This window comes from Macaca nemestrina, chromosome 2, assembly GCF_043159975.1.
Source record: "Macaca nemestrina isolate mMacNem1 chromosome 2, mMacNem.hap1, whole genome shotgun sequence".
NCBI lineage: Eukaryota > Metazoa > Chordata > Mammalia > Primates > Cercopithecidae > Macaca > Macaca nemestrina.
The window spans coordinates 153,885,328-153,912,398 of record NC_092126.1 but is presented as its reverse complement, the minus strand read 5'-3'; the positions used below and the strand labels follow the sequence as shown (position 1 = coordinate 153,912,398).

General features: G+C 46.7%; 2 protein-coding genes and 1 long non-coding RNA gene across 13 annotated transcripts in view; 2 read left to right on the top strand and 1 right to left on the bottom strand.

Annotated features, from left to right (window-relative positions):
• The window catches only part of LOC105477761 (rabenosyn, RAB effector), a 28,955-nt gene extending 18,453 nt beyond the window's left edge, over nt 1–10,502 (top strand). For all 11 annotated transcript variants that reach the window (XM_011734490.3, XM_011734487.3, XM_011734484.2 and 8 more), the window contains 4 exons: nt 2,695–2,781; nt 3,710–3,812; nt 5,170–5,274; nt 5,956–10,502. In XM_011734490.3, the coding sequence (XP_011732792.1) occupies nt 2,695–2,781; nt 3,710–3,812; nt 5,170–5,274; nt 5,956–7,107 (1,447 nt within the window). In that variant the 3' untranslated portion in view covers nt 7,108–10,502. The remainder of the gene's footprint in view (nt 1–2,694; nt 2,782–3,709; nt 3,813–5,169; nt 5,275–5,955) is intronic.
• LOC139362025 (uncharacterized) lies at nt 622–15,654 on the bottom strand. The gene is made up of 2 exons (XR_011620261.1): nt 15,491–15,654; nt 622–10,470 (listed from the first exon to the last, which is right to left on the bottom strand). It is a non-coding gene; the product is annotated as an uncharacterized lncRNA (long non-coding RNA).
• LOC105477762 (mitochondrial ribosomal protein S25) lies at nt 15,643–26,481 on the top strand. The gene is made up of 4 exons (XM_011734494.3): nt 15,643–15,896; nt 19,279–19,385; nt 25,228–25,315; nt 26,057–26,481. Exons 1-4 carry the CDS (start codon nt 15,763–15,765, stop codon nt 26,247–26,249), a joined length of 522 nt encoding a protein of 173 aa, XP_011732796.1. The 5' UTR covers nt 15,643–15,762; the 3' UTR covers nt 26,250–26,481.
• The last annotated feature ends 590 nt before the right edge of the window (nt 26,482–27,071 follow it).

Sequence of the window (27,071 nt, the reverse complement as noted above, 5' to 3'; positions counted from 1 at the left end):
TGACTGTTTTCTGGCATCTTAGGTCAGTTCTCCAGTAGCCAAAAATGAAAATCTTAACTTCAACTGTGCTTTTTTTCTGAGACCAGCTGAAGTTGTTTTTTTTCCACTTTTGGCTGTTATGAAGAGAATCACCTTCATGTCTGTCTTTTAGTGGGGTACATGTTACCATCACATGAGCTTGTAAAAAGACAGCCACATTCAGTTGACCTTGGCTATTCTGACTGAGCAGGTTTGGGAAGGGCCTCAGACAATACGTACTGCTGCTGAGTGCAGCATCTGGACAGAGCAGAGGAAGGGCAGTGGGTCTCATGCTCATGCCTGGGTAGATGCCACTTGAGTGTCACATTGAGGTGTCAGGGCTTAAAGTAGGCATGTCCATTAGAGCAGGGGCTGGCAGACTGCAGCCCATGGGCCAAATGTATCCTGACATCTGCTTTTTTTTTTTGCTTTTGAGACAGAGTCTCACTGTTGACAGGCTGGAGTGCAGTGACGTGATCTTGGCTCACTGCGACCTCCACCTCCCGGGTTCAAGTGATTCTCCTGCCTCAGTCTCTCAAGTAGCTGGGACTACAGGCACACACCACCACGCCCAGCTTTTTTTTATATATATATATATATATATTTTTGGCAGGGGGAGGGATGGAGTCTTGCTGTGTCGCCCAGGCTGGAGTGCAGTGGCGCAATCTGGGCTCACTGCAACCTCCACCTCCTGGATTCAAGCAATTCCCGTGCCTCAGCCTCCCATGTAGCTGGGATTACAGGCACACGCCAACATGCCCTGCTAATTTTTTTATATTTTTAGTAGAGACGGGGTTTCACCATGTTGGCCAGGATGGTCTTGATCTCTTGACCTCATGATCCACCCACCTCAGCTTCCCAAAGTGCTGGGATTACAGGCGTGAGCCACTGCCCTTAGCCAACATCTGCTTCTTTTTTAAAATCGAGATGTAGTTCATACACTATAAACTTTACCCTTTTAAAGTGTACAGTTCGGTGGTTTTTAGTGTATTCACAAAATTATGCGAACATTACCACTGTCTTCATTCTAAACATTTTCATCACCCCAATAGGAAACCCCATACATTAGCAGCCACTGCCCTTTCCCCATCTCCCTGGACACCACTAATCTATTTCCCGTCTCTATGGATTTGTTTGTTTTTGACATTTCATATAAATAGAATCATAAATATAAAATCTCTCTTGTCTGGCTTCTTTCACAAAGTGTAATGTTTTTAAGATTCATCCATGTTGTTGCATATATCAGTACTTCATTGCATCTGTATGAATGTGTTGTGTGGATACTTGTCACATTTTGTTGATCCATCAGTTGTTGAACATTTGGTATTTTTCCACTTTTGGATGTTATAAATAATGCTCCTGTAATATTTGTGTACAAGTTTTTATGGTTTTTGTGTAGACATGTTTTCATTTCTCTCGGGTAGGTACCTAGGAGTGGAATTGCTGGGTTTTATGCTAACTATATATTACCATAGAGTAACATTCCATAGAGGAGTTGCTAAATCGTTTTCTAGAATGACTGCACTATTTTGCATTCCCACTAGCAGTGTATGAGGGTTTCACTTTCTTTTTAGCCTTACTAATACTAGTTATTGCCACCTGTTTGCATAAAGTTTTATTGGAACACAGCCATGCCCATGTTTGATTACTGGTTGTAGCTGCTTTTGCACCACCACGACAGAGTTGAATAGCAACAACAGAGACTTTGTGGCCTGCAAAGCTGAAAACATTTATGATTTGGCTCCTTATGGAAAAAATTTGCTGATCCCTGTTTAAGGGCATGGCTTTTTCTGAAGCTTAGTGTTTGTGACCTAGAAGTTGAAGTGCTAACTACTAGAGTCAGATCCCAGTAGTGTTTTCCCAACCTATAGGAAAAGAATTAATTATGGTATCCAGTGTTATTAATTTCAGAGTTTTCTGACTTTGTCTTAAACCTGTGTTGCCTCTCTGCCACATTTAAAGCAATGCATGTAGCTGTAGATTTGCCTTGTTTAAAACAAAACCATGTATGTGTATGTGTGTGTGTGTGTATGTGTATATATATATATATATATTTTTTTTTTCTTGAGACCAAGTTTTGTTCTGTCGCCTAGGCTGGAATGCAGTGTGCGACCTTGGCTCACTGCAACCTCCGCCTCCTGGTTCAAGCGATTCTCCTGCCTCAGCCTCCTGAGTAGCTGGGATTACAGGCACCCACTATGATGTCTGGCTAATTTTTGTATTTTTAGTAGAGACGGGGTTTCATCGTGTTGGCCAGGCTGGTCTCGAACCTCCTTGGGTACTTTTGAGCGAGAAAAGCCAAGTAGTTTTCTGCTTTTAATGTAACCAACTGATTTAGTAAACCACTTTTAACATCTTGTTAGAGGCAGTGGAATTGTTTAGAGAAAGTAGGCCAGAGTAAATTCAGCCGCATTTGTTTTGGTGATGAGCATAAGGGCTAGTCCTTGGAGGCGTCAACCTGAGTCTGTCCCTATTGTGTCTGCAAATCGAAACGTCACTTCCACTTGATTCATCATTCCAAGAGATGGACACTGCATTATATCCAAAAGTCTGAAATGCCACCTTTAGAGAATTACCTGCCTTTGTGAGGCCTTACACCTTTAGCATCCTTCTACACTATGCTGGCCAGTCTGCACTATGAAACTTAGGTCACGTGTCTCTGTGGTTTCTCCTTAGTGCTGGGGAGACAACCTACAGTCTGGAACATGCCAGTGACCTTCGAGTGGAAGTGCAGAAAGTGTATGAGCTGATAGACGCTTTAAGGTAAGGTCCATTAAGTGGTATCTTGCCCGCTGGTGGAATGGAGAAGATGCTGTTCTAATGAAATGGCGAAAGTAGACCTGCACTCACTCACACTTCTGGTGATGGGGCAGTAGGTGAGGAGGAGGGCAAGGAAGGGGCCAACTCTGGCACTTAATGCATCTCAGTGACTTTTGTTTCATTAAGGATTTCTAATGTTTGTTATTGTTAAAGAAAGAGGAGCTAGTTATTGACACCTATCATGTGCTAGTCACTGACTGTTTTCTCTAGAATAGCTCATTTATTCTGAAGTTACCCTGTGAGGTAGGGATTAACATCCTGTGTCAAAGGTGAGGAATCATGTCACAGATAGCAAAAGTTGTGGAGCAAAGATAGAAACTCGGGTTCTTTCTTTGTGTCTGTGCTCAAATCCACAACTGCTTTTTAACTGTGGACTGGCCATTGGGGTTAAATTAGCCCTTTGATTTATGGGAAGTACAGTGACTCAGAGGGAGAATGAGATGAGGCGCTTTTGTCCATCCAGACATACAGCATGGGCTACGTAGATGCAGGGCCTGGTACAAAGTGAAAATGCATGTCCCCTGTCCAAAAATTATTAAGAATAAAGACACTAACAGCAGAGCATTAAACTAAGCATAGGGCTCTTTGAAGTGCCAGTCCTTTCTAGTTGCATAGGTTGCTCACCTGTGAAGCTGGCTCTGCATGTGTAGTCAGTCCCTCCATGACAGTGTTGTGCGCCCTGTGCTGAGGCCTGTGTACGGCCAAAGGGTAAGAAATGGGCTTTGCCTTCAAGGAAACTTCGATGGAGTCACTTGCCCATCTTTACACACCTTCCTGGCATGAAAGCCTGGCAACTCCAGATGTTATACTTTTCACCCTTGTTTCTGAAGCTGGCAGTGCTCATTATATTCATGTGTTTGTTCCAATTCAGTAAGAAGATCTTAACCTTGGGCTTGAACCAGGATCCTCCACCACATCCAAGCAATTTGCGGCTGCAGAGAATGATCAGATACTCAGCTACACTTTTTGTGCAGGTAAAGCCATCCTGGGTTGGCATAAATGTCATGCTTGGCCTGTCCTGCTCTTTTGCTTCCCCAGAGGCAGATCCATGCCAGTGACTTGTTTACTTCCTATTTATACATTGTATTATTTTTTGAAATTATGAATGCATGATGCCACACTTAGAGAAAAATCTGGATTTCAGAGAAAACTAAAACTACTTTTAATCCTATGTCCCCATTACAATCACTTATTATTCTGGTATGTTTTCTTTTTTCCTATTTGTATTTTTTATATACAGTATTTACAATAGTGCATATTGACTGTATATGCCATTCTTTAACCGTTTTCCTTTAGTTGAGCATTTGATAGACTAATTTTTTGCTGCTGTTAATTGTTGCCATGATAGTAATACTGGTACTTAGTATTTCTTCCTTAGGATAATCTCCTAAGAGACTTCCTGAGCCATCAGCTGGGAGGAAACAGCCGATTAAGGGCAGACTAACCTAAGTGGTTAGGTCTGAATTGTGTCTTTCTACCCGTGAAGGCCCCTTCTGAGAGAGTCACAGTTAACCACCCTTGGGGCTCCCTGACAAAGAGATCTTTTTTTTTTCTTTTTTCTTTTTTAATTAAAACAAAGTGTTTTTTTCTTTTTTTTTCTTTTATTAAGTAGGGACAGGGTCTTACCATGTTGCCCAGGCTGGTCTCAAACTTTTGAGCTCAAGCAGTCTGCCCACCTCGGCCTCCAAAGTGCTGGGATTATAGGCGTGAACCACACTGCCCCCAGCCAACAAAGAGATCTAATAGATGGAGTCCTGTTGGGTTAGTTTTCTGACTTTGTAATACAGAGAAGTAGGTCCTTCCTCACTTTGATTAGTGATTCTATTCAGCAATCATTTATTGAGCGCCTCCTATATACCAGGTAGTGTTTTAGGTGCTGGATGTCCTATAGTGAACAAAAAAGACCAATGTTCCTGTTCTCATTAAGCTTGTGTTCTAAAGAAGGGGAGAGATCACAAACAACTAAAATATCTAGTATATAAGATAGCAAAAGTGCTGTGGAGAAATTTACAACAAGGAAGTGTGGGAGAGAGGACTGGGATTGAGGTTTGCTAATAGGATGGGCAGGGACAAGACCTCATAGAGAAGCTAACATTGGAGCCAGGTGAATAACTGGGATATCTGATGTTGATCATTTCATGAGGAAAATGCAGGCCCATTTGGAGTTGACTCTCACCCAATATAAGAGTGTGCTCCTTTCCGGCTACTGTCAAATGATGTCACTCTCGGAGAATAGAGTGGCTCAGCTTAAGCAAACTCTCATCATGGGGCTTAAGGGTCATTTTTTCTCTCAAAGGGTTTAAGTGTAAAATTGTCTGTCATTCCCTGCAGGAAAAGTTGCTTGGTTTGATGTCACTGCCAACCAAAGAACAGTTTGAGGAACTGAAAAAGAAAAGGAAGGAGGAAATGGAGAGGAAGAGGGCCATGGAGAGACAAGTGAGTGAAGCCAGGGATATGGGGCCCGCTTCCTCCTGTGGCTCTCAAGCACAGAGGCTGCCGTGAGCTCCCAGCTTGTGTGGGGTTGTAGTGAATCAGAACCTCTCTCTCAAATGTGCATATTTCTTCTGTTGTGTTTCAGCCTCACTTTTATCTATGGGAACTAGAATAATTGTTTTTCTCCCCAGGTCCTATTTTTCTTTCAGAGCTTCTGCTGATTCTCTCATGGCTAGAATATCACAGAGATTGACAGTTCTCCCTATGGCAGAAGTTGCAGAGGACCAAGACATTAGGAAGTTCCTTGTAGAACATATTGGTATATGCAATATTAAACAGAAAATTATATGTGTATTTAACGCTGTGTGAGATTCCAGTGTAGATGAGGGGAACAGACCTCAGAGGTTTAAGAAGAGTATATGGCCTGTGAATCTAAGATTGAGAAAATCTGATGCCCTAACTTATTCATTATATTTTATTTTTATTTTTGAAAATCAGGGTCTCCCTTCTGCCCACATATACACAAAAACATGACTTGATTTTAGCAGTTGGATATCTTTGTCCTGAGGTGAGAAATTGGAGTGTCACTGGCACAGGGATAGAGGGACAACAGAGGGTGGGTGACAGTGTGGGCTGCTGCCAGCATGGTGACTATTTCTTCTCTCTGCTTTGCTCTCTCCCCAGGCTGCCCTGGAGTCTCAGCGAAGGCTTGAGGAAAGGCAGAGTGGCCTGGCTTCTCGAGCAGCCAACGGGGAGGTGGCATCTCTCCGCAGGGGCTCTGCCCTCTTGAGAAAGGCTGAGGGCTGGCTCCCGCTGTCAGGAGGTCAGGGGCAGAGTGAGGACTCAGACCCGCTCCTCCAGCAGATCCACAACATCACATCATTCATCAGGCAGGCCAAGGCCGCGGGCCGCACGGATGAAGTGCGCACCCTGCAGGAGAACCTGCGGCAGCTACAGGACGAGTATGACCAGCAGCAGACAGAGAAGGCCATCGAGCTGTCCCGGAGGCAGGCTGAGGAGGAGGACCTGCAGCGGGAACAGCTGCAGATGCTGCGTGAACGGGAGTTGGAACGAGAAAGGGAGCAGTTTCGGGTGGCATCCCTGCACACACGGACTCGGTCCCTGGACTTCCGAGAAATCGGCCCTTTTCAGCTGGAGCCCAGCAGAGAGCCTCGCACCCACCTTGCTTATGCTTTGGATCTAGGCTCTTCCCCAGTTCCAAGCAGCACAGCTCCCAAGACCCCGTCACCTAGCTCAACTCAACAGCCCACCAGAGTGTGGTCTGGGCCCCCAGCCCTTGGCCAGGAGCTCCTAACCCAGAGCAGCATGCCACAGCAACATGAGGGGCCCTCCTTAAACCCCTTTGATGAGGAAGACCTCTCCAGCCCCATGGAAGAGGGCACTACTAGTCCTCCTGCTGCCGGGGTTTCCTTCGACCCTTCAGCCCGCATGCTGAAAGAGTACAATCCTTTCGAGGAAGAGGATGAGGAGGAGGAGGCAGTGGCAGGGAATCCATTCATTCAGCCAGACAGCCCAGCTCCTAACCCCTTCAACGAGGAAGATGAACATCCCCAGCAGAGGCCCTCAAGCCCTCTGGTTCCTGGCAACCCCTTTGAGGAACCCACCTGTACCAACCCCTTTGAGATGGACAGTGACAGTGGGCCGGAGGCTGAGGAGCCCATAGAGGAAGAGCTCCTCCTGCAGCAGATCGATAACATCAAGGCATACATCTTTGATGCCAAGCAGTGTGGCCGCCTAGATGAGGTAGAGGTGCTGACAGAGAACCTGCGGGAGCTGAAGCACACCCTGGCCAAGCAGAAGGGGGGCACTGACTGACTGGCAGTGGAGAGGGCACCTTTGGGCCCAGGGGTCTGGCAGGAGCCAGTGGAGCAGGACAGAGGGCAGGCAGGGTGGATGGGGAAGGTGGCAGGGTGAGAAGTCAGATGCACACAGGTGAGGGGCAGGAATCTGCTGTTTTGTGTTGTGCACTTTGAGGTGTTTCCACTACAGTTGAATAATAGAATAGAAACTAGAACAGGGAGAATCAGCATTTATTTGCTGTTTTTCCTGTTTATTATTACTATCTTTTGTAATTGGAGGTTTACCCCTTTTGAAGGGACTTTACATTTTTACTATCGAGATATAACTAAATGCAGCTCTGTTGGGCCCAGGGCAGAAATGGCTGCTGTGTACCTCTTGGGTCTATTTGCTACTGCCTAGTCTTGGTTCCTTTTGCAGTATTATAGGGCAGCCTTTATAGAGCCCTTCTTTAGCCAAGACAGAGAAGATAGATTCCACTGAGCTATATTCTGCTCTGACAGAAGTCCATCCCTAGTAGGCTTTGAGTTCCATTTCACCTGGGGCCGCCTCTCCCCTGCTCTGCGCTTCCTGTCTGTACAATAGCAGGGGGAAGTGCTGCTATGAAGGGGAGAGTTTAGATCCAGGAGAGCCCAGCACCTCTTTTTAAGGTGGGGTGATGGGAACATTTCACCAGGGTCTATTTTCTCAGTTTAAGTTGTTTTTTGTCTCTTTCAGGAAGTTAAGCTGCCAGTGCAGGGTATCAATGTGAATCTGGTCCTGAGCTTTTTAGAAAATAAGAGTGGTTAACTTTTTGGTTGATACTAGTATTACTTGTGAGAAGAGTTTCCCCACCCTTGTTCTGATGGAACAATTGTCTGTCACTGGAGAAATCTCCCTCCAGAGCTTTGGCAAAGTTACTCTGATCTGGGTCTGTTTAAAAGGCCTGGTCTCTAATTTAGGAATCGGTGATCTGGAAGCTTTTGCAAAACATCACCAGATGAAGGGAAGCTTCCCAGAGTCAGAAGCTAAATTAATTTCCAAGGCTATTGGATCAGCCGTCTTCCCTTTTGGTTCACTGTGTTCTGACCTGGGGCACTGATGAGATTTTTTTTTTTTTTTTGAGACAAGAGTCTCACTTTGTTGCCCAGGCTGGAGTGCAGTAGCATGATCTCAGCTCACTGCAACCTCCACCTCCCCAGTTCAAGTGATTCTTGTGTCTCAGCCACCTGAATAGCTGGGATTACAGGTGTGGACCACCATGCCTGGCTAATCTCTCTATTTTTAGTAGAGATGGGGTTTCACCGTTTTGACCAGGCTGGTTTTGAACTCCTGGCCTCAAGTGATCTGCCACCTTGGCCTCCCAAAGTGCTGGGAATACAGGCGTGAGCCACTGTGCCCGCCCTGATGAGATGTTTTATTACCAATGTTAGTATTAAGAAACTGAAATGTTTGAAGAAGCACAACCCAGGATCGTGCTGGTAGCACCCACAGTACTTAACTATTAGTCAATTAAGACCAGAAAGGGAAATTGTTAATTTAGCTCTGGTGCTTTGGTTTACAGGAACATAACCCGTAACTGACATCTGACATCATGATAGCCACATGTGCTCAGCTCCGGGTAGAGTTTCTGCAGTTACTCATCTTAACTAATGAACAATAACTGACCACTGGTCACTTTATGCCCTGTAACTAGCTTTAGGCCATACTTTCACTGGTTACTGGTGTGAGAGCTGAAATTAATTTTGTTACATTCTGGTGAAGATCCCTCTTGATAATGGGAATGTTTGAACTCTCTTGATGAAAAAATAATCTGTATTTGTGTTGATGTTCACATTTCTGTATCACATTTCTTATCCTTTTGGTTGAATGAAAAGGTCTTGTATAGGGTATGGAGACGGGGAGTGGGGACCCTTTGCATTTGGGATCTGTTCACAAACAGCCATACGAGTGGGTTAACGAATGTCAGCCAGTTACCAGCCCTGCTGGTGGTTATGGGTTGTTTTGAGAAGTTGGCAACCAGGCATCTAAGATGTTGCCTGGTACAGGCCTCTTTTCTTCCCTGAGGCCCATGACATTTCTCTGATACTCCAGAGGGTTTCCCAGATGGCCAGTAGGCTCCTCCCTGCTTAGGCTCTCATTTCTCTGAAAAGAGGATGAACTGAAAAGCAGGTAGTTTCAGAAGCTAATTGCTGCTTTCCATCATAATTATTTTTCTTGTGAGAACATTTCTCTTTTAATTAGCTAGTGATTTTGATTAACACTAATTCACTAAACATACCCCTTCCCTCAAATCACCTCAGGTAACAATCTGTAAGTAACTAAAAGCATTGAGAAACACACAAGAAACATTTTTTAAACCTATTTTTAAAGGCCCGGCTGGGTGCAGTGGCTCATGCCTGTAATCCCAGCACTTTGGGAAGCTGAGGCGGGTGGATCACCTGAGGTCAGGAATTTGAGACCAGTATGGCCAACATGGTGAAACCTCGTCTCTACTAAAAATACAAAAATTAGCTGGGCGTGGTGGCAGACGCCTGTAATCCCAGCTACTCAGGGAGGCTGAGGCACGAGAATCGCTTGAACCTAGGAGGCAGAGGTTGCAGTGAGCCAAGATTGCACCACTGCACTCCAGCCTGGGTGAGAAGAGCAAGACTCCGTCTCACGAAAAACAAACAAAACTGACTCATTGAATATACTAAACCAAACTAAAATCATATTATTTTGATTAAGTTTATCCATGGCTGTATTCTTCTATGAATTCTTCCATTTAATTCTTCCATGATTATCTTCTCCTGTAAATATATACATCACAGGAGTTAGAATTCTCTACCCATCAGCTGCACCATGTCGCAGAATTCATGCAGGCACAAAGTTGGAGTTACAGAGATGGGTTGACAGCAGGGAAAACTTGGCCTATGTATTATAACCACAACTTCAAGTTCTTACCTCATGTGAATATTCACCCTTCCTTTAGTCTTCCAAGGCAAATAGCCCCATCTCATCACCAAATGAGCAAGGTCTTGATACGGCATAGCAGATCTCCCTAAACACAGATCATGAGAAAAGATGGAAGAGACTTAGGGATTCAGGCATCAGATGAAGTTGGCTTTTCCCTTTTATGCCTTGTTTGTATTTCCCCCTGTCTAATACACTAAGGATACTTACTCATTGTACTTGCAGCTCAATATGTCTTTGCTGTTCAGATACTAAAATGTATCTCTGAGTCATTGTGAGCTGTGCAGTAGGTTGGACATTGTCATAGTTGGTGATGGGACTCAAAATGAAAAGGTGGTCTCTTTACCAGGTCACAGACTGTAGCAGATTGTGCTTGTTATCTGACAATGACTGTCACTTTGAGGGTCGTTGATTTGCATGCACTATTCTGGGGCCTTGTATTGGAGCCTTTTTAAAAAAAAATAAAATCTGAGATAGAGGTTGGGGGTGTGTGTGTGTCTGTGTGCACGTGTGTTACAAGTGAGAATCATCAGATGACATCTCTTCTCTTTTCTTGATGACAACCATCTGAGTATCAGAATAGTTCCAGCACCTGTGTTGTTTGTCTGGTTAAGGCCTCTGGAAAAAATGAAGGTTACTGGGCTCTGAACAGGGGATAGATACGGGTTCCAGTTCTGCCCTTACTCCCAGTTATTCCTGCAGTGCTGGTTAAATGAACAGTTTTACACAGTATAGTGCAGATCCATTAATGATCCTATCATCCCTGTTTCACACTGGAAGAAACTGAGGCTCAGAGATTGAGGAACCTTGTGACTGCCATCTGTGCCAGTCACCACCCCTGCATGACCACATTTCCCTCCATCGGCTCTACCAGCATGCCTGTGAGGTAGTTAGTTACTCAGCTGTTCTTCTGACCCTAGATGCAGAAAAGTTAAGAGAGATTAGCCTTGCTTAGGCCACACAGCCAGTCAGTGGTGGAATGAGGGTTTAAATCCAGATCTGCCTGGCTGGCTTTGCCCTCAGTAACAAGTAGCTGGGTCAGGTGGTGGTTTGGTGGTGGTGGGTGCTCAACCATTGTGTCAAGCTCAAAGAGGGCAGAAAAGGGCAATGGGGAATGAAGTTGGGTGCTGCTGAGCTGGTTTCTGATAGTGACTTTACCTGAGTCTGTGAAACAGATCTCCTTAGGGCCTATGTAGATTCTTAAACCAGGAGAGTATAATATGTAGTGCTCACTATAGGCTAGACTGAGTGCTAAGTATTATGCATGGCTTACCTCAGTCTTCCCAACAACCCATTTACAGATGCAGAAATAAGTGAGTGGTGAAGTTAAGCGTGCTTAGGGTTGCACTGCTGGGTTTCCAGCCTAGGTCTGTGTGACTGCAAAACCCAAGCGGCCCTAGATTGTGTTGTATGTGGACACCCATGTTTCTAACGTGGAATGAGGTGTTTCATCCCTAGTAACTGCCTCCAGTGGACTTTTAAGATGAAAAACTTGTGTGTAACTCTTCAGGAAGCCTAGTGTAGTTGTAAAAATACTTCAGAAAGCACTTCTGGTTTTGGCTCAGATACATAGAGTTTGAAAGTTATCCTATCCTTACCACAAGAAAAAGCTGGACAAACCAAATCATTGGCCTTTCTTGGTCCCATTAGAGAGCTGAGTGTGCAAGTCAAACTGCCATCCCAAAATCTGGAGAGAGGTGAGTCCAGAGAGTCAGCAAGATCTGATTGGAGCAGAAGCCATGGGAGCCATAGCTAGTAGGAAAACTTAAATGGTAATTTTGAGGAACTGCTGGAGGTTGAGTGTGGACTAGCATGGGAGTGAGCAACTCCCTCACCCCCAACGCCTTCCTGGGTTTTACTCGACTTGGTTCTCTTGGTGAAGAACTGAGAAAGACCCTCTGGTGGCTCTGGCGGGAAAGGGAGAATCATCTTTGTAACCAGAGCCTTCTCCATAACAAAGCTTATTCCCCAGAGGAAAGCACTTTTTCACAGAGCCTTATCCCATCTGGAGGAGGGCATTTCTCCCATTCCAGCCCCCTCTAGCCTTCCTGGGTCAGGTAAGGGGGTACAAAGGGGAATTAAGAAACACTTGTGAGCCAGTGCGGTGGCTGACACCTGTAATTGCAGCACTTTGGGAGGCCGAGGTGGGCAGATTGCTTGAGCCCAGGAGTTGAAGACCAGTCTGGGCAATATAGCGAAACTTCATCTTTACAAAAAATACAAAAATTAACCAGGCATTGTGGCACGTGCCATAGTCCAAGCTACTCGGGACTGAGGTGGGAGAATTGCTTGAGCCTGGGAAGTAGAGGCTGCAGTGAGCTGTGATTGCACCACTGTACTGCACTCCAGCCTGGGTGATAGAACAAGACACTGCCTCAAAAAAAAAAAAAAGAAAAGAAAAAACCTTGTATAGGTCACAGCCCAAGGACACAAGCCCACTAAAATGCTGAGATTTAATCATAAGATTATAGAATGTTTCACCTCCCCCATGTTTTTCCACCATATCAACAGGACTCCAGGATAGTAACAGTGAGTTAACAGCTGGAAGAGCTGCAAGACATGGACTCTCTCAGGAGGAATATCCAGGGAAGCCCAAAGGCAAGAGGAGATAAACACAAAGACACTAGAGGAACTGGAAGCTTCTGACACCTACAGCTATGGCAAACATTAAACACAGCTCTCAACTCTGAGTCAGATTAACAGAAGTTCTCATTCTAGAGGCTTATTTACCCCAGTTCTTATGGCCCAATAGAGTGGATATTCTACTTTGAACAAAAAAAATTATAAGCATGCTAAAAGGCAAGGAAAAAAAATAAACCCAATAATCAGATGAAACAAAGCAAACATCAGAACCACACTCACATGTTGGAATTATCAGACAAGAAATTTAACATGTGGTCTGTTAAGGGGTCTAATGGTAAAAGTAAACAACATACAAGAACAGATGGGTAATGTAAACAGAGATAAGAAAACTAAGAATCATGCCGGATGCAGTGGTTCACACCTATAATCCCAGCACTTTGGGAGACTGAGGCAGGCAGATCACTTGAGGTCAGGGGTTTGAGACCAGCCAGGCTAACATGGTGAAACCCTGTCTCTACTAAAAATACAAAAATTAGACTGGGCACAGTGGCTCATGCCTGTAATCACAGCACTTTGGGAGAGGCCAAGGCGGGTGGATCACCTGAGGTCAGGAGTTCAAGACCAGCCTGGCCAACATGGTAAAACCCCGTCTCTACTAGAAATACAAAAATTAGCTGGGTGTGTTGGTGGGCAGCTGTAATCTCAGTTACTCAGGAGGCTGAGGCAGGAGAATCACTTGAGCCCGGGAGGCAGAGGTTGCAGTGAGCCAAGATGGAGCCATTGCACTCCAGCCTGGGTGACAGCGAGACTTTGTCTCAAAAAAAAAAAAAAACAAAAAACAAAGCCAGGCATGGTGGTACGCACCTAGAGTCCCAGCTAAGAGGCAGAGGTAGGAGAATTGCTTGAGCCCAGGAGGTAGAGGTTGCAGTGAGCAGAGATTGCGCCATTGCACTCCAGCCTGGGCAACAGAGTGAGACTTTGTCTCAAAACAAACAAACAAACAAACAAACAAACACCCTAAGAATCAAAAGGAAGTGCTAGAAGTTAAAACCTTAAATGAAAAAATGCCTTAATGGGCTTATCAGTAGGCTGTCCACAGCCAAAGATTCAATGAATTTGAAGATAGGTCAACAGAAACTTCTCCAGTAAACTGCAAAGAGAACACTCATCCCCCTGCCAGAACATTCAAGAACTATGAGGCAATTTCAGAAGACATAAAATGCATTTAAGTTGAATACTAGAAAGAGAAAAGAGTGAAGAAAAAATACCTGAAGCAATAAATGGCTAAGAACTTTACAAAATTAATGAGACACGAAATCACAGATCCAGGAAGCTCAGAGAACTCCAAGCAGGACAAATACAAAACATCTACAGCTCTGCATTACCTTATTCTAACCCGGTAAACCAAACACCAAGAGAAAATTGTGAAAGAAGAAGCTAAAGGAAAAAGCCATCATACCAATAAACATAATTACAGCTAATTACTTGTTTGAAACCATGCAAGCAAAAAAAGAGTGGAGTGAAGTATTTTTTTTTTTTTTTTTTTTTTTTTTTTTTTTTTTTTTTTGAGACGGAGTCTCGCTCTGTCACCCAGGCTGGAGTGCAGTGGCGCAATCTCGGCTCACTGCAAGCTCCGCCTCCCGGGTTCACGCCATTCTCCGGCCTCAGCCTCCCGAGTAGCTGGGACTACAGGCGCCCGCCACTGCGCCCGGCTAATTTTTTTTCTATTTTTAGTAGAGACGGGGTTTCACCATGGTCTCGATCTCCTGACCTTGTGATCCGCCCGCCTCGGCCTTCCAAAGTGCTGGGATTACAGGCGTGAGCCACCGCGCCCGGCCGAGTGAAGTATTTAAATTGTTGAAAGAAAAACACCAGGATTGGGCACGGTGGCTCACGCCAGTAATCCCAGCACTTTGGGAAGCTGAGACGGGCGAATCATCTGAGGACAGGAGTTCGAGACCAGCCTGACCAACATGGAGAAACCCCGTCTCTACTGAAAAATATAAAATTAGCTGGGTGTAGTGGCGCATGCCTGTAATTCCAGCTACTCAGGAGGCTGAGGCAGGAGAATCGCTTGAACCTAGGAGGCGGAGGTTGCAGTGAGCCAAGATAGCACCATTGCACTCCAGCCAGGAAGGAAGGGAGGGAGGGAAAGGAAAAACACTAACCTAGAATTCTAAATCTGGCAAAATTACTCTTCAAAAGAGAAGGAGAAATAACTTTCAGATCAAGAGTACTTCAGAAATGCACCTTTTTTTTTTTTTTTTTTTTTTTTGAGACGGAGTCTTGCTCTGTCACCCAGGCTAGAGTGCAGTGGCGCGATCTTGGTTCACTGCAATCCCCGCTTCCCGGGTTCAAGCGATCCTCCCACCTCAGCCTTCTGAGTAGCTGGGACCACAGGCGCTGCCACTACACCCGGCTTTTTTTTGTATTTTCGGTAGACATGGGGTTTCGCCGTATTGGGCAGGCTAGTCTCGAATTCCTGACCTCAAGCACTCTTCCCGCCTCGGCCTCCCCAAAGGCTGGGTTTACAGGCAGGAGCCACCGCGCCTGGCCCTAGAAATGCATGTCACCCATAGTTTGTTTATAAGAAAATTGAGGTCCTGAGTTGTTAAGTGGCTGAACTTAGGAAGCAATTGATCCCAAACCATTTTTTTTTTCTTTTGCTAAGAAGTTTAAGTCAATGTCAGAAAGTGCAGTTTGAACTCTTCACGTTAAAGCTGGAGATGTTCAGGGAGAAAAATGGACTTTAGGTTCAATAGAATGTTATCAGCTGATTTGATATCCAAACTCAGTTTTCCTGATTATTTCTTATTGCAATGTCTGACATTTAGCCTATGTAAAAATATTTTCCCGTTAGTGGATGGGGAAATTACTAACTTACAGGACGCGAAAACCTAAATCTTCCAAGCGGAAGGAGTCCTAAAGCGAAGATGCACACGCCGGATCTCGCCGCGCCAGGTCGAAGGCCGCCTACGAGTCCCAGGGTGCTCCGCGGCGTGCACTGCCCTCCGGGAAGCGTCTCCTGTGCGTCTGCGCGAGAGGTGGAACCTGGCTCTGGGGAGAAGCGGCGTGAGATCCGCGCCGGGTGCTAGCTAGTCGTTCTCGTCGCTGTTCGGCGCGCGCAGTGGGGTCGGCCCCGCCACCGTCGCCGCCATGCCCATGAAAGGCCGCTTCCCCATCCGCCGCACCCTGCAATATCTGAGCCAGGGAAACGTGGTGTTCAAGGAGTCCGTGAAGGTCATGACAGTGAATTACAACACGCATGGGGAGCTGGGCGAGGGCGCCAGGTCAGTCGCAGCCCCGGCAGCCGTAACCTGCTACTCGTGCCAGCCTGCTGGTAACGTGAGGTCCCTAGTCGCGCTGGGCGCCCGCTCAGCCCCCGGGCGGGCCCCCCAGGTCGGCGCTGTTACCCCCATTTTACAGAGGTCGAGACTGAGGCGGACGGCGGGGCCCCCGCCAGGCCGGCTGCAGTCGTGACGAGGTTTGCGGGGCGGAGGACAAGAACCCCCCTCCTAGATCTCCTTCCTCCGGCGCGGTGGGCGAGGCTGACCCGAGGGAGGCCACCGGTTCCCTTGGCCCCTGTGGCCAGCAAGGCAAGCGCTGGGGAGGGGCAGCCGCAGATCCTTTCGAGGTGACGGGAATGACACCCCTGCCCCAGGACGAATCTGAGAATAAAATGAGAGAAATAACAGCTGCGAACACTGATCATGTCTCGCACAGTTCTGAATGCTTCTCGCGCTTTCTCTCTTCTGATGCCTACAGAAACCCCAGCTTACCGCCACTCTAAGGCTGGGGAAGTGCACAGAGAGGTTAAATAACTTGCGGCTCCCCGAGACACCATGGCAGCCAGTGAGCGGTGAGCCGGGCTGTGTGGCCAGGAGTAAGTGAAAGCGCTTCCTTCGGGACTCAAGGTTTGGAAGTAATTAATTATGTCAGCTGTGCAGCAGCAGGCCCTACCCCGACTAGAGGGAACTATAGGGGACGCCTAGGATGTCTTTCAGCTTGGAACAGAGCAGGGACTCATTGAATGGCAGTTGGCAAGTGAAAGGTTTGGATTGACCCTGAGGCCGCGTGCCTTAGGCTGTGCAGGGATGAAGTCTACATTTATTGAGTACCCTCTGAGTGCTAGGCTGTGTGCTGTGTGCTGGGAGTTCAGCAGTGATGGAGGAGACGGCCTTAGCCCGCAGAAACTTTGGGACTGGGTGTATGTTGGATCAAAATGAGGCGTGGAGCACTCCCTGTGGGGCATGGTCCCCTTGGTGACGGACCTTCACTGCCTGGCCCTTCAGGAGAGCCGGAAGCCACTTCCTAGCCATTTGCTCTGCGCAGGTGAATCTGAGAACTTGGACCTGCTTGCCTGGAATCAGCTGGCTTGATGGCTTCCTGGAAGACTTGGTCTTGGTCTTAGGGTGAATGGGCACCCAGACACTCCTTCATAACCTACTGCACGACTGTGCACACCTCTGTCCCAGGGCAACTGCCAGGCAGATAATGGGAAGGGATGGGGGTCTCGATGCGGCCCGCAGCGAGCTGGAGAGCACTTGCCCTATCCGGAGGGCCCTTCACTGTTTGGCACTGTGGGCTCCGTGGAGAATTTCTGATTTGTCAAGAAGCTGAAATCCAGATTTTTATGTAAATCTCTGGCTTTTAAATGGTCAGCCAATCAAAATAAGCCTGTGAGCCTCTTACATTCTCAAATATTTTAATATTCTCTAGGTAAATGGGATATAAAGAACCATTTGCTGTTTCTTTGTTCCTGGTGGTAGGGACTGGCCTGTGCCACCTGTGCCCTCTGTGATCTTGTGCCCATGGGTTGGAGTCTGTCTGCCTTGCTCTGGCTAGCCGCACTCCTCCCCCAATCCCCAGCCCTTGTTTGTTCATGTGCCCTCAGCATTTCAGCTGCCCCACTGGGACCTACCTCCATCCCAAGTGCCTGCGACCGGTACGGCCAGTCTTTGGGTACCTGCTGGGGGGAGTGGGCAGGTGCCTTATTTAGTATCTGAGGGCCAAGTCCCTACTCACCCCTGCCAGGTGTTCTACCCTTAAGAAGTGGCCCCAAGCCTCAGGGTGAATTTGATGGTGACAGAACAGTGTGATGGAAGGCCACACTAACAGCCCAGTTAGACCTGGGTCAGTTTACTTAACTTCTGACCTCAGTTTCCTTACTAATTGTAAAATCCCACCTTCTGGGGTTGGAGAGTCAGGTGCCTAGCAAAGTGTCTGGCATATACAGCAGGTGCACAACTTAAGGTTCGTGCCATTATTTACTTTCCTCCTGTGTTTCAGCAAGAACCATTTTAAGATCTCTGTTGCATTTCTGTCCTAGTAGTTTAAAGTATGGGACTGTCTCACCTGGCTGTGTCCTGGTTTATTTGTAAAAAGTTCTGTGACGCTGGGATACTCTGCAGTGGGGTGGGAACTGATCAGAGGCTTCCTACGCCCCGGAAGGTAAATTCAGCCTTTGAGCTCCCAGGCCTGTGTGCTGTGGGGGTCTCCAAGGCCTCCATTCCTCCACTAGAGGCAGCAGTTTTCAAGGCTTGACTATTTAATTTGAGTCTTATACCCATATAGTTAATAACATCCTCAGAGAGCCACTTTTTTGTTTGTTTGTTTGTTTGTTTGAGATAGGACCTTGCTCTGTCGCCTAGGCTGGAATGTGGTGCAATCACAGCTCACTGGCTCACTGCAACCTCAAACTTCTAGGCTTAAGCGATCGTCCTTCATCAGCCTCCCAAGTAGTTGGGACCACCGGCATGTACCACTATGCCCAGCTAATTTTTTATTATTTTTTTTATAGAGACAGGGTCTCCCTATGTTGCCCAGGCTGGTATCAAACTCCTGAGCTCAAGCAGTCTTCCTGCCTGGGCTTCCCAAAGTGCTGGGATTACAGGTGTGAGCCACTGCACCTGGCTGAGAGCTACTTGTTGATTTTTTGCTTTAGGCCTTATCTGTGGACTTGTCACTATGGAACGTCTCTCACCACCATTGCTACTTCTCACCCCCAAAACCTCCATACTCTTCCACCCACTCCTCCCAGTATCATTATTCCAAATTTTGTATAGGATGATATTCAGCATTCAGATTAATATTACTTTGTAAATGCTATACACAATTGAGCCAAATAGAATACTATGATTATGCTTTTTTTTTTTTCGCAAGGCCTTTTGTTTTCTCTGGAGTATAAATCTGTGTTTAAATCTTCTAAGTTTAAAGGTGTTCCTCCACTCCTGAATTGTAAAACTGTTCCCCCATGTGTAAATACATTGGTCTCATTATTTAAAAATTGTGGTATAACCTAGATACGGTGCACACCTGTAAGTATACTACAGCTCCATGAACTGCCACTCATGTTTATACCTTGTCTTCACCACACAAATCACGACGTAGTACCTTCCCTGGTTTCATTTTCAGTGGTGCTTTGGCATTGGTGTTAAGTTAGCTTGCGGTGCAGGTTGGGATACAGATTTCTTTCCCCTCAAATGCCTGCCCAGGGGTCCCCATGCCATTCAGGGAATCTTCTAAGAGGATCCCTGCGAGTTGTTTTTCACAGCCTTTTTGGGTCCTCTGAGAATCTGATGAAAACACTGGACTTTCTCCCTAGAAAAATACCCATGCATAAAATTTTAGGCTAAAAACTGTTTCATAGGTTTCATTTCTTCCCTTTTGCAGGAAATTTGTGTTTTTCAACATACCTCAGATTCAATACAAAAACCCTTGGGTGCAGATCATGATGTTTAAGAACATGACGCCGTCACCCTTCCTGCGATTCTACTTAGGTGAGTGGGGCCCTCGCCATGGTCCAGGGGCTGTCCAGACATTCCTGGAGAGACTGCATCCTTCCTGCGGGAGTGTCAGGACGAGCTGCAGCGCGCGCTGTCATGCTGTGTCTGTGCCTCGTGGCACCTTTGGCTTCCCCATACCTAGGCACTCAGCAGCCACTGAGATCTGGACTCCTTTCCCTCTCCAGCCTCATCTCTTATCCTCTGCCTCACACCATGGGGGTAATTGTTCCAAAGTTCCTTGTCACACCAGACTGTGATGCCTTTGCCCAAGCTTGTTTCTGGCCTGAAATCCCCTTTCTACCTGCGTTTGCTTATTTAACTGAAAAAAAAAAAAAAATTCCTTCAGGGCTCAGTATGGGCACCACTTCTAGGAAGCCTTCCCTGCATCCGAGAGTGACCTCCCATATGCCCCCAGAAGCCCTCTGTCTTAGTGCTGTGTGTGTCCTCTCAGGACTGTGTGCACTTACACGATGCTGTTCATGTTTGGATCAGGCACTAAGTGATGTTTATTCCATTAAGTTTGGCTCCGTGCTGGAAAACCAGGAGGGCAGCTGTTCTGGCCCAGCTCTCAGACACTTTGATCCTGAGCAAGTAATAGACCCATTTTAAAATCTGTCAGCTGAAGGCAAAATGTCTGCCATACATGGCTATGAGAATCAAATGAAGTGTAGGTTGGGAAATGCTTCAGGAAACAAAATGACCATGTTTTTTCATTCATTCAACAAATATGTAACACATGTTCCCTAGGACCAGGTGCTGGTCCGGAGGCTGGGATTATATCCAGCAGAGGGAGACAGAGAATGAACAAGTAATTTTAACAAAAGATTAGGCCCAGGCGTGGTGGCTCACACCTGTAATCCCATCACTTTGGGAGGCCGAGGAGGGTGGATCACGAGGTCAGGAGATCGAGACCATCCTGGCTAACACGGTGAAACCCTGTCTCTACTAAAAAAAAAAAAATTAGCCAGGTGTGGTGGCAGGTGCCTGTAGTCCCAGCTGCTCGGGAGGCTGAGGCAGGAGAATGGCTTGAACCTGGGAGGCGGAGCTTACAGTGAGCTGAGATCGTGCCCCACTGCACTCCAGCCTGGGCGGTAGAGCGAGACGCCGTCTCAAAAAAAAAAAAAAAAAATTAGTGCTGTGGACCTGGCGGTGCAGTGGCTCACCCCTGCAATCCCAGCACTTTGGGAGGCTGAAGCAGGTGGATCTCGAGCTCAGGAGTTCAAGACCAATATGGGCCACATGGTGAAACCCCATCTCTACAAAAAAATATTTAGCTGGTGTGGTGGCATATGCCTGTGGTCCCAGCTACCTGGGGGGCTGAGGCAGGAGGATTGCTTGAGCCTGGGAGGCAGAGGTTGCAGTGAGCCAAGATTGCACCACTGCATGCCAGCCTGGGCAACAGAGTGAGACCTTGTCTTAAAAAAAAAAAAAAAAAAAAAGATTAGTGCTGTGAGAAACAGGACAAACAGGCAAGGTTAGAAGGGTGGCCCTGTGGCAGTTTGTGCATGTGAGCTTTGCTTATGTTTTTAAAACCAACTTTATTGAGGTGTAATTTACCTCAGTGTGCTGGTAGTGGCACACCCAAGTAGCACGTGCACCTGGATGGGTACTGGCCATTGTTATATACCTGTACACTTATGTACATGCCCCAAGATGCAGAATGCCCCAGGACTGCAGGAAGTTCCTTAGTGCCACTTTCTAGTTAATTTCCCTTCCACCAGAGGCAACCCGTTATCCCTTCTGTCACTATAGATGCATTTTGTTTTAGAATGTCATGTAACTAGAATCTCACAGTATGTGTTCCCTTGTGCCTGGTGTCTTTTACTCATGTTTTGAGATTCACCCAGGTTACATGTTTCGTGGTTTTTCCTGTTTCTGGCTGGGTGGTATTCCATTCTGTGAATGTGGACACAGCGTGTCCACTCGCCTGTTGATGACTCTTTAGGTTTTTGTAAGATGCCGAGAGAGTTAGAAGTATGACATTTATGAGAGAGAAGACCTTGAAAGAAACCGGGAGAGTGAGGAGGCCAGGCAGGGAAGGTCGCCAGAACCACAGATGAGGACGCAGCTGTGGGAGTGTTGGCCAGCGCAGTGGGACATTCTAGCCTTGTGTTGGGTACTGAAGGCCAGACCCTAGGCCCTGGCCAGGGAGAGTACGGGCTGCCCAAGTGCTGCGCAGATCCCAGCAGTACTCCACAGGGCTCTCAGCTCAGCGGCTCCTCCTGGGAGGTCCTTGCTTGAAGGGAGGTTTGAGCGGCGGCCTCCTGGCTGCCAAGAAGAAAGCTACAGTAAAGGTGCGTGTAGGCTGCACAGGTCTCTGGACAGAGGCATTCAGGCCTCCTAGGGGTATACCTGAGTGCAACTGCCGGGTCACAGAGCAGCTGTGTATTGAAGGTTCTCAGGCACTGCCTTTCCAAAGCAATTGTGCCGTGTTGCACTCCAGTCACAGGGTGGAGTTCCAGCAGCTGCACATCCTCGCTCACGCTAGTATTGTTGTATTAATGTCCCAGGGCTACTGTAACAATTAACCACCAACTTGGTGGCTTCACACAAATGTATGATCTTGCAGATCTGTGGGTTAGAAGTCCAGCATGGGCTGGAATCAGTGTCAGCAGAGCCTTCCTTTCTGGAGGCTTGAGGTGAACCCACGTCCTTGCGTTTCTTAGACTCCAGTGCCTCACATTCTTTGGCTTGTGGCCTCATTCTACCATCTTCAAAGCCAGCAACCTTGCATATGCAGCCGTCCCTCCATCCTTCCACCTCCCTCTGACCACAGGTCAGGTGCTGCAGTTGTAAGGACACATGGGGTTAACCTGGGCCCGTTGGATGATCCAGGATCCTCTCCCCAACTCAAGGCCCTTAACTTGAATCACATCTGCAGAGTCCCTTTTGCTGTGTAAGGTTCTGGGGGTTAGGATGTGGACATCTCTGGGGACCATTATTCTGCCCATCAAATTGTCTTTTCAAGTTTAGCCATTCCGTTGGGTGTATATCTCATTGGAGTTTTAATTTGCATTTCCCCCAAGTTTCTTTTCCTGCGCTTATTGACCATTCAGATATTTATTTTGTAAAGAGTCTGTTTGAATCTTTTTTCCATTAAAAAAAAAAAACGGGGCCGGGCGCGGTGGCTCAAGCCTGTAATCCCAGCACTTTGGGAGGCCGAGGTGGGCGGATCACGAGGTCAGGAGATCGAGACCATCCTGGCTAACCCGGTGAAACCCCGTCTCTACTAAAAAATACAAAAAAACTAGCCAGGCGAGGTGGCGGGCGCCTGTAGTCCCAGCTACTCGGGAGGCTGAGGCAGGAGAATGGCGTAAACCCGGGAGGCGGAGCTTGCAGTGAGCTGAGATCCAGCCACTGCACTCCAGCCTGGGTGACAGAGCGAGACTCCATCTCAAAAAAAAAAAAAAAAGGGGGGGGGCACTTTCTTATCAAGTTATGTGTTCTGGGGTGCATTTCCTTTGTCGGAGATAATGTCTCATGACTGTTTTCTCTGTTTGTGGCCTGCTTTTCATTTTCTTAGTGGTGTCTTTTGAAGAGCAGAAATTTTAATTTTGATGAATTCAGTTTATCATTAAAAAAAATTTTTTTTAAAGACGGAGTCTTACTGTTGCCGAGGTTGAGTGCAGGTGTGTTCTATCCTAAATTCACTTTTTTCCAGTAGTTTTTATTTTCTAGATTCCTTAGGATTTTCTACATGCACTGTAATAATGTCATCTGCAAATAAAGACAGTTATACTTCTTTTCCAATCTTTTTTGTTTTGTCTTAACTCACTGGCTAAAGTGGCAGTAATATTTTGCATTTCTACTCGCAACGTATGAGAGTTCCAGTTACTCTGCATCCTCAGTAGCACTTGGTATTGTCTGTGCTTTTACAGTTTTAGCCATTTGCATATCTTGTTGTGGTTTTAATTTGCATTTTCCTAGTGACTAACTGAGATCTCATCATTTCGTGTGCTTATTGTTAGCCCTTTAAAAATTTTTAGTTACATGTTTATTCAGCGATGTGGTTTGGATCTGTGTCCCCACCCAAATCTCATGTTCAGTTATAATTCCCAATATTGAGGTGGGGTGTGATGGGCCTGGTCCGGTCACCATGGGGGTGGTGTCTCATGAATGGTTTAGCACCATCCCCTTTAGTACTGTGGTTGTGATAGTGAGTTCTCTTGAGATCTGGCTGTTTAAAAGTGTGTGGCACCTCCCCCTTCTCTCTCTTGCTCCTGCTCCCACCATGTGAGACTCTTGCTCCCCCTTTGCCTTCTGCCATGATTGGAAGCTTCCTGAGGCCTCCCCAGAAGCAGAAGCTGCTGTGCTTCCTGTACATCCTGTAGAACCATGAACCAATGAAGCCTCTTTTCTCTATAAACTGCTCAATCTCAGGCATTTCTTTATAGCAATGTGAGAGAATGAACTAATACATTAAGATATTTCGCCCATTTTATTAGTTGGATTGTCTGAGTTGTAAGATTTTTTTTTTATATATTCTGGATATAAGTCCTTTATCAGATATACACATATTTTCTCCCAGACTGTGGGTTATGGTGTCTTCTGAACTGTAAAAGTTTTTAATTTTGATTTTTCAATTTATAGAGTTTTTTTTTTTCTTTTATGGATTATGTTTTTTAATGTCATCTCCAAAATATATTTGCCTAGGTAAGGTCATGACAATTTTCTCCTGTGTTCTCTTCTAGAAGTTTTATAAACGTTTGAGCACTTACATTTAGGTCCCGAATCCATTTTGAGTTTTAATTTTTTTTTCTGAGGTGGAGTCTGGCTCTGTTGCCCAGGCTGGAGTGCAGTGGCACGATCTCAGCTCACTGCAACCTCTGCCTCCAGGGTTCAAGCGATTCTCCTGCCTCAGCCTCCTGGAGTTTTACTTTTTAAAATTTTAATGTTGTGGGTAAAAGTCTAAATTCACTTATTAGCATATAGATAGCCAGTTGTCCCAGTGCCATTTGTTGAAGAGATTATCTTTCTTCATTGAATTATCTTGGTATCTTTGCTGAAAATCATTTGACCTTATAAATAAGGGTTTATTTCTGGACTCAGTTTTGTTCCATTACAGCGTATGTCTATTCTTTTTTTTTTTTTCGAGACAGAGTCTCGCACTGTCACCCAGGCTGGAGTGCAGTGGTGTGATCTCCGCCCAGTGCAACCTCCACCTCCTGGGTTCAAGCAATTCTCCTGCCTCCCGCTATTTTTTTTGTATTTTTAGTAGAGACAGGGTTTCACTACGTTGGTCAGGCTGGTCTTGAACTCCTGACCTCATGATCCGCCCGCCCCAGCCTTCCAAAGTGCTGGAATTATAGGCTTGAACCACAGCGCCCAGCCATATTCTTATATTAGTACCACGCTGTCTCGATTATAGTAATTTCAATTTATTGTAAATTTGAAATTGGAAAGTAAACGTTCTCCCATTTTCTCGTTTTTCAGAATTGTTTTGGCTCTTTTGGGTCCTTTGCATTTCCATATGAATTTTAGGCTTACCTTCTAAGTTTCTACAAAAACACTTCTTGGGATTTTGATAGGGATTGATTGAATCTATGTACATCAGTTTGGGGAGAATTGCTGTCTTAAGAATATTGGGTCTTTCTATCCATAAACATGGAATGTCTATTAAAATAGCATGCTTTTTTACATATCTAAAGCTTATGCTTGCTCGGGTCTAAAGAAAAATGGAAAAAGGAAGGGTAGTATTATGTATTATGTAAACAAATATATCTATTTTATTATTAAACTGTTTCTGCCACTAAAATCAAGTCCCAAATTACAACTTTCTGAGGCTGAGTGTGCTGTGAGTTCTGTTTCTCTTCTGCCCTGTGCTTTCTGTTTCCAGATTCTGGGGAGCAGGTCCTGGTGGATGTGGAGACCAAGAGCAATAAGGAGATCATGGAGCACATCAGAAAAATCTTGGGGAAGAATGAGTGAGTTGTTTGGTTTGACCTGGAAGGAGCAAACTTCTCAGCCCAGAGAATTTGAGGAAGAAAGGGGTGTGTGGGAAGGGTGTTGAGAGGTAAGATTCTCTGACAGTGAACCCCAGACACTACAAGAGCTGGGGCTGTAGAATCAGTTCTTTCTGATGTTGCTGTTCACCAAATCACGAAACCTCTGTTAGCTTTATCTCCCTTGGCTGTACAGTGTTGAGAAGTACCTCTCTCCCTTTTGCAGGGGACGGGAAGCTGAAATGCAGCTGACTTGTGGCCCTGTGCAGCTAACCCTTCTCTCCTGAGAATCTCAGCTTGGAGCTAGTAGATATCTAGCCCCAGAGCTCCTGGTGACAGGTCTTTCTTTCCATGAATGAGAGGAGACAGAAAGGGAGGGAAGCCGACGAAGTCTGTCTTTGAGAAACCACACAGAGGTCTTTTCAGGCTCCTTTATCCTATGATTGATTGTCAGCGCTGTGGGCCCCACCTGTGGCAGCAGATAGGCTGACCACACTGCGTAGGCTTGCTCCTGTGGTCTGAGGGGACAACAGCAGGCCTTCCTGCAGTCCTGTCCTCAGGGGCCAGCAGGGAGAGAGGGATAGGCTTTGGCAGTGAGGATCAGGTTAGAAGGCAGGAGATCCAGGTGTCCCTGGTGGATGGTGGGGCTGTCTCAGCTGAGAAACTGCCCTGTGCCTGCCACTCAGTCGCCAATGCTTGGTTGCCATCTGTGCACTTTGGCAGGGAAACCCTCAGGGAAGAGGAGGAGAAGAAAAAGGAGCTCTCTCACCCAGCCAACTTCGGCCCTCGAAAGTACTGCCTGCGGGAGTGCATCTGTGAAGTGGAAGGGCAGGTGCCCTGCCCCAGCGTGGTGCCATTACCCAAGGAGATGAGGGGGAAGTACAAAGCCATTCTGAAAGCCAGTGCCCAGGACTAAGGCCCATGGTCACTGTGGGCTGGGGTGATGGTGTCTGACCAGTGGGAATATTGGAATGGGATTACTCTGGCCCAGGGAAGCCCCTGGTTCTGTCCCTGGAGACTCTGGAAATCCTTTTGCATTAAAAGGACTTTACACACCTGTGTAAAAGGACATGGGAGAGGAGGGTCTGAAGCTGAGCGCTAAATGAATATCCCTGCTCCACTGGTCAATAAAACGCTTCCTAACAGCAGCTTGGTGTGTATCTGGTCCTAGTCAAGAGGAAGGCCTGTGTAGTAGAAAGGCTTTGAGCCTGGGAGGTTAAGGCCACAGCCTGTTGACACCTGTTTTGGTCCTGTGACGCTTTACTGGTCTCCACTGGCTTTGAATCTTCCTCTGGGCCCTACTCTGGAGAACATCAGGGTTGCTGTGGTTAAGTCTGGCTAGCACCGTCTGTGGCTGGCAGTGTGGACACCCCTCCATTCAGTTCCTTGGGTATTTTTCAGAAATCCAAAGGCAACCCTTTGTGCACCGCTCACTTTTGTAAGTATAATTGATGACCCTTGCCTGCTGGGGAGCCTAGCCATGGGCCAGAGATGGAAGAGCCCCAGTGGCTGACAGGCCAGCCTCACCCAGGCACGTACCTGCTGACCAGTACCTGCTGACTGCCAGCCTGTGGCCCAGCCACTGTGTGCATTAGCAGGGAGGTTTGTAGGCCTTGGAGGAAAGGAGACACCACCTGGTGGCCACATCGGGGCCTGCTAGGGGGATGGTGTCTATAGCTGGTCACCTGGCTCTGCTGGCTCCCTCAGGCCCTGCTTACCAAGCTCTGGAGGCGGGAGT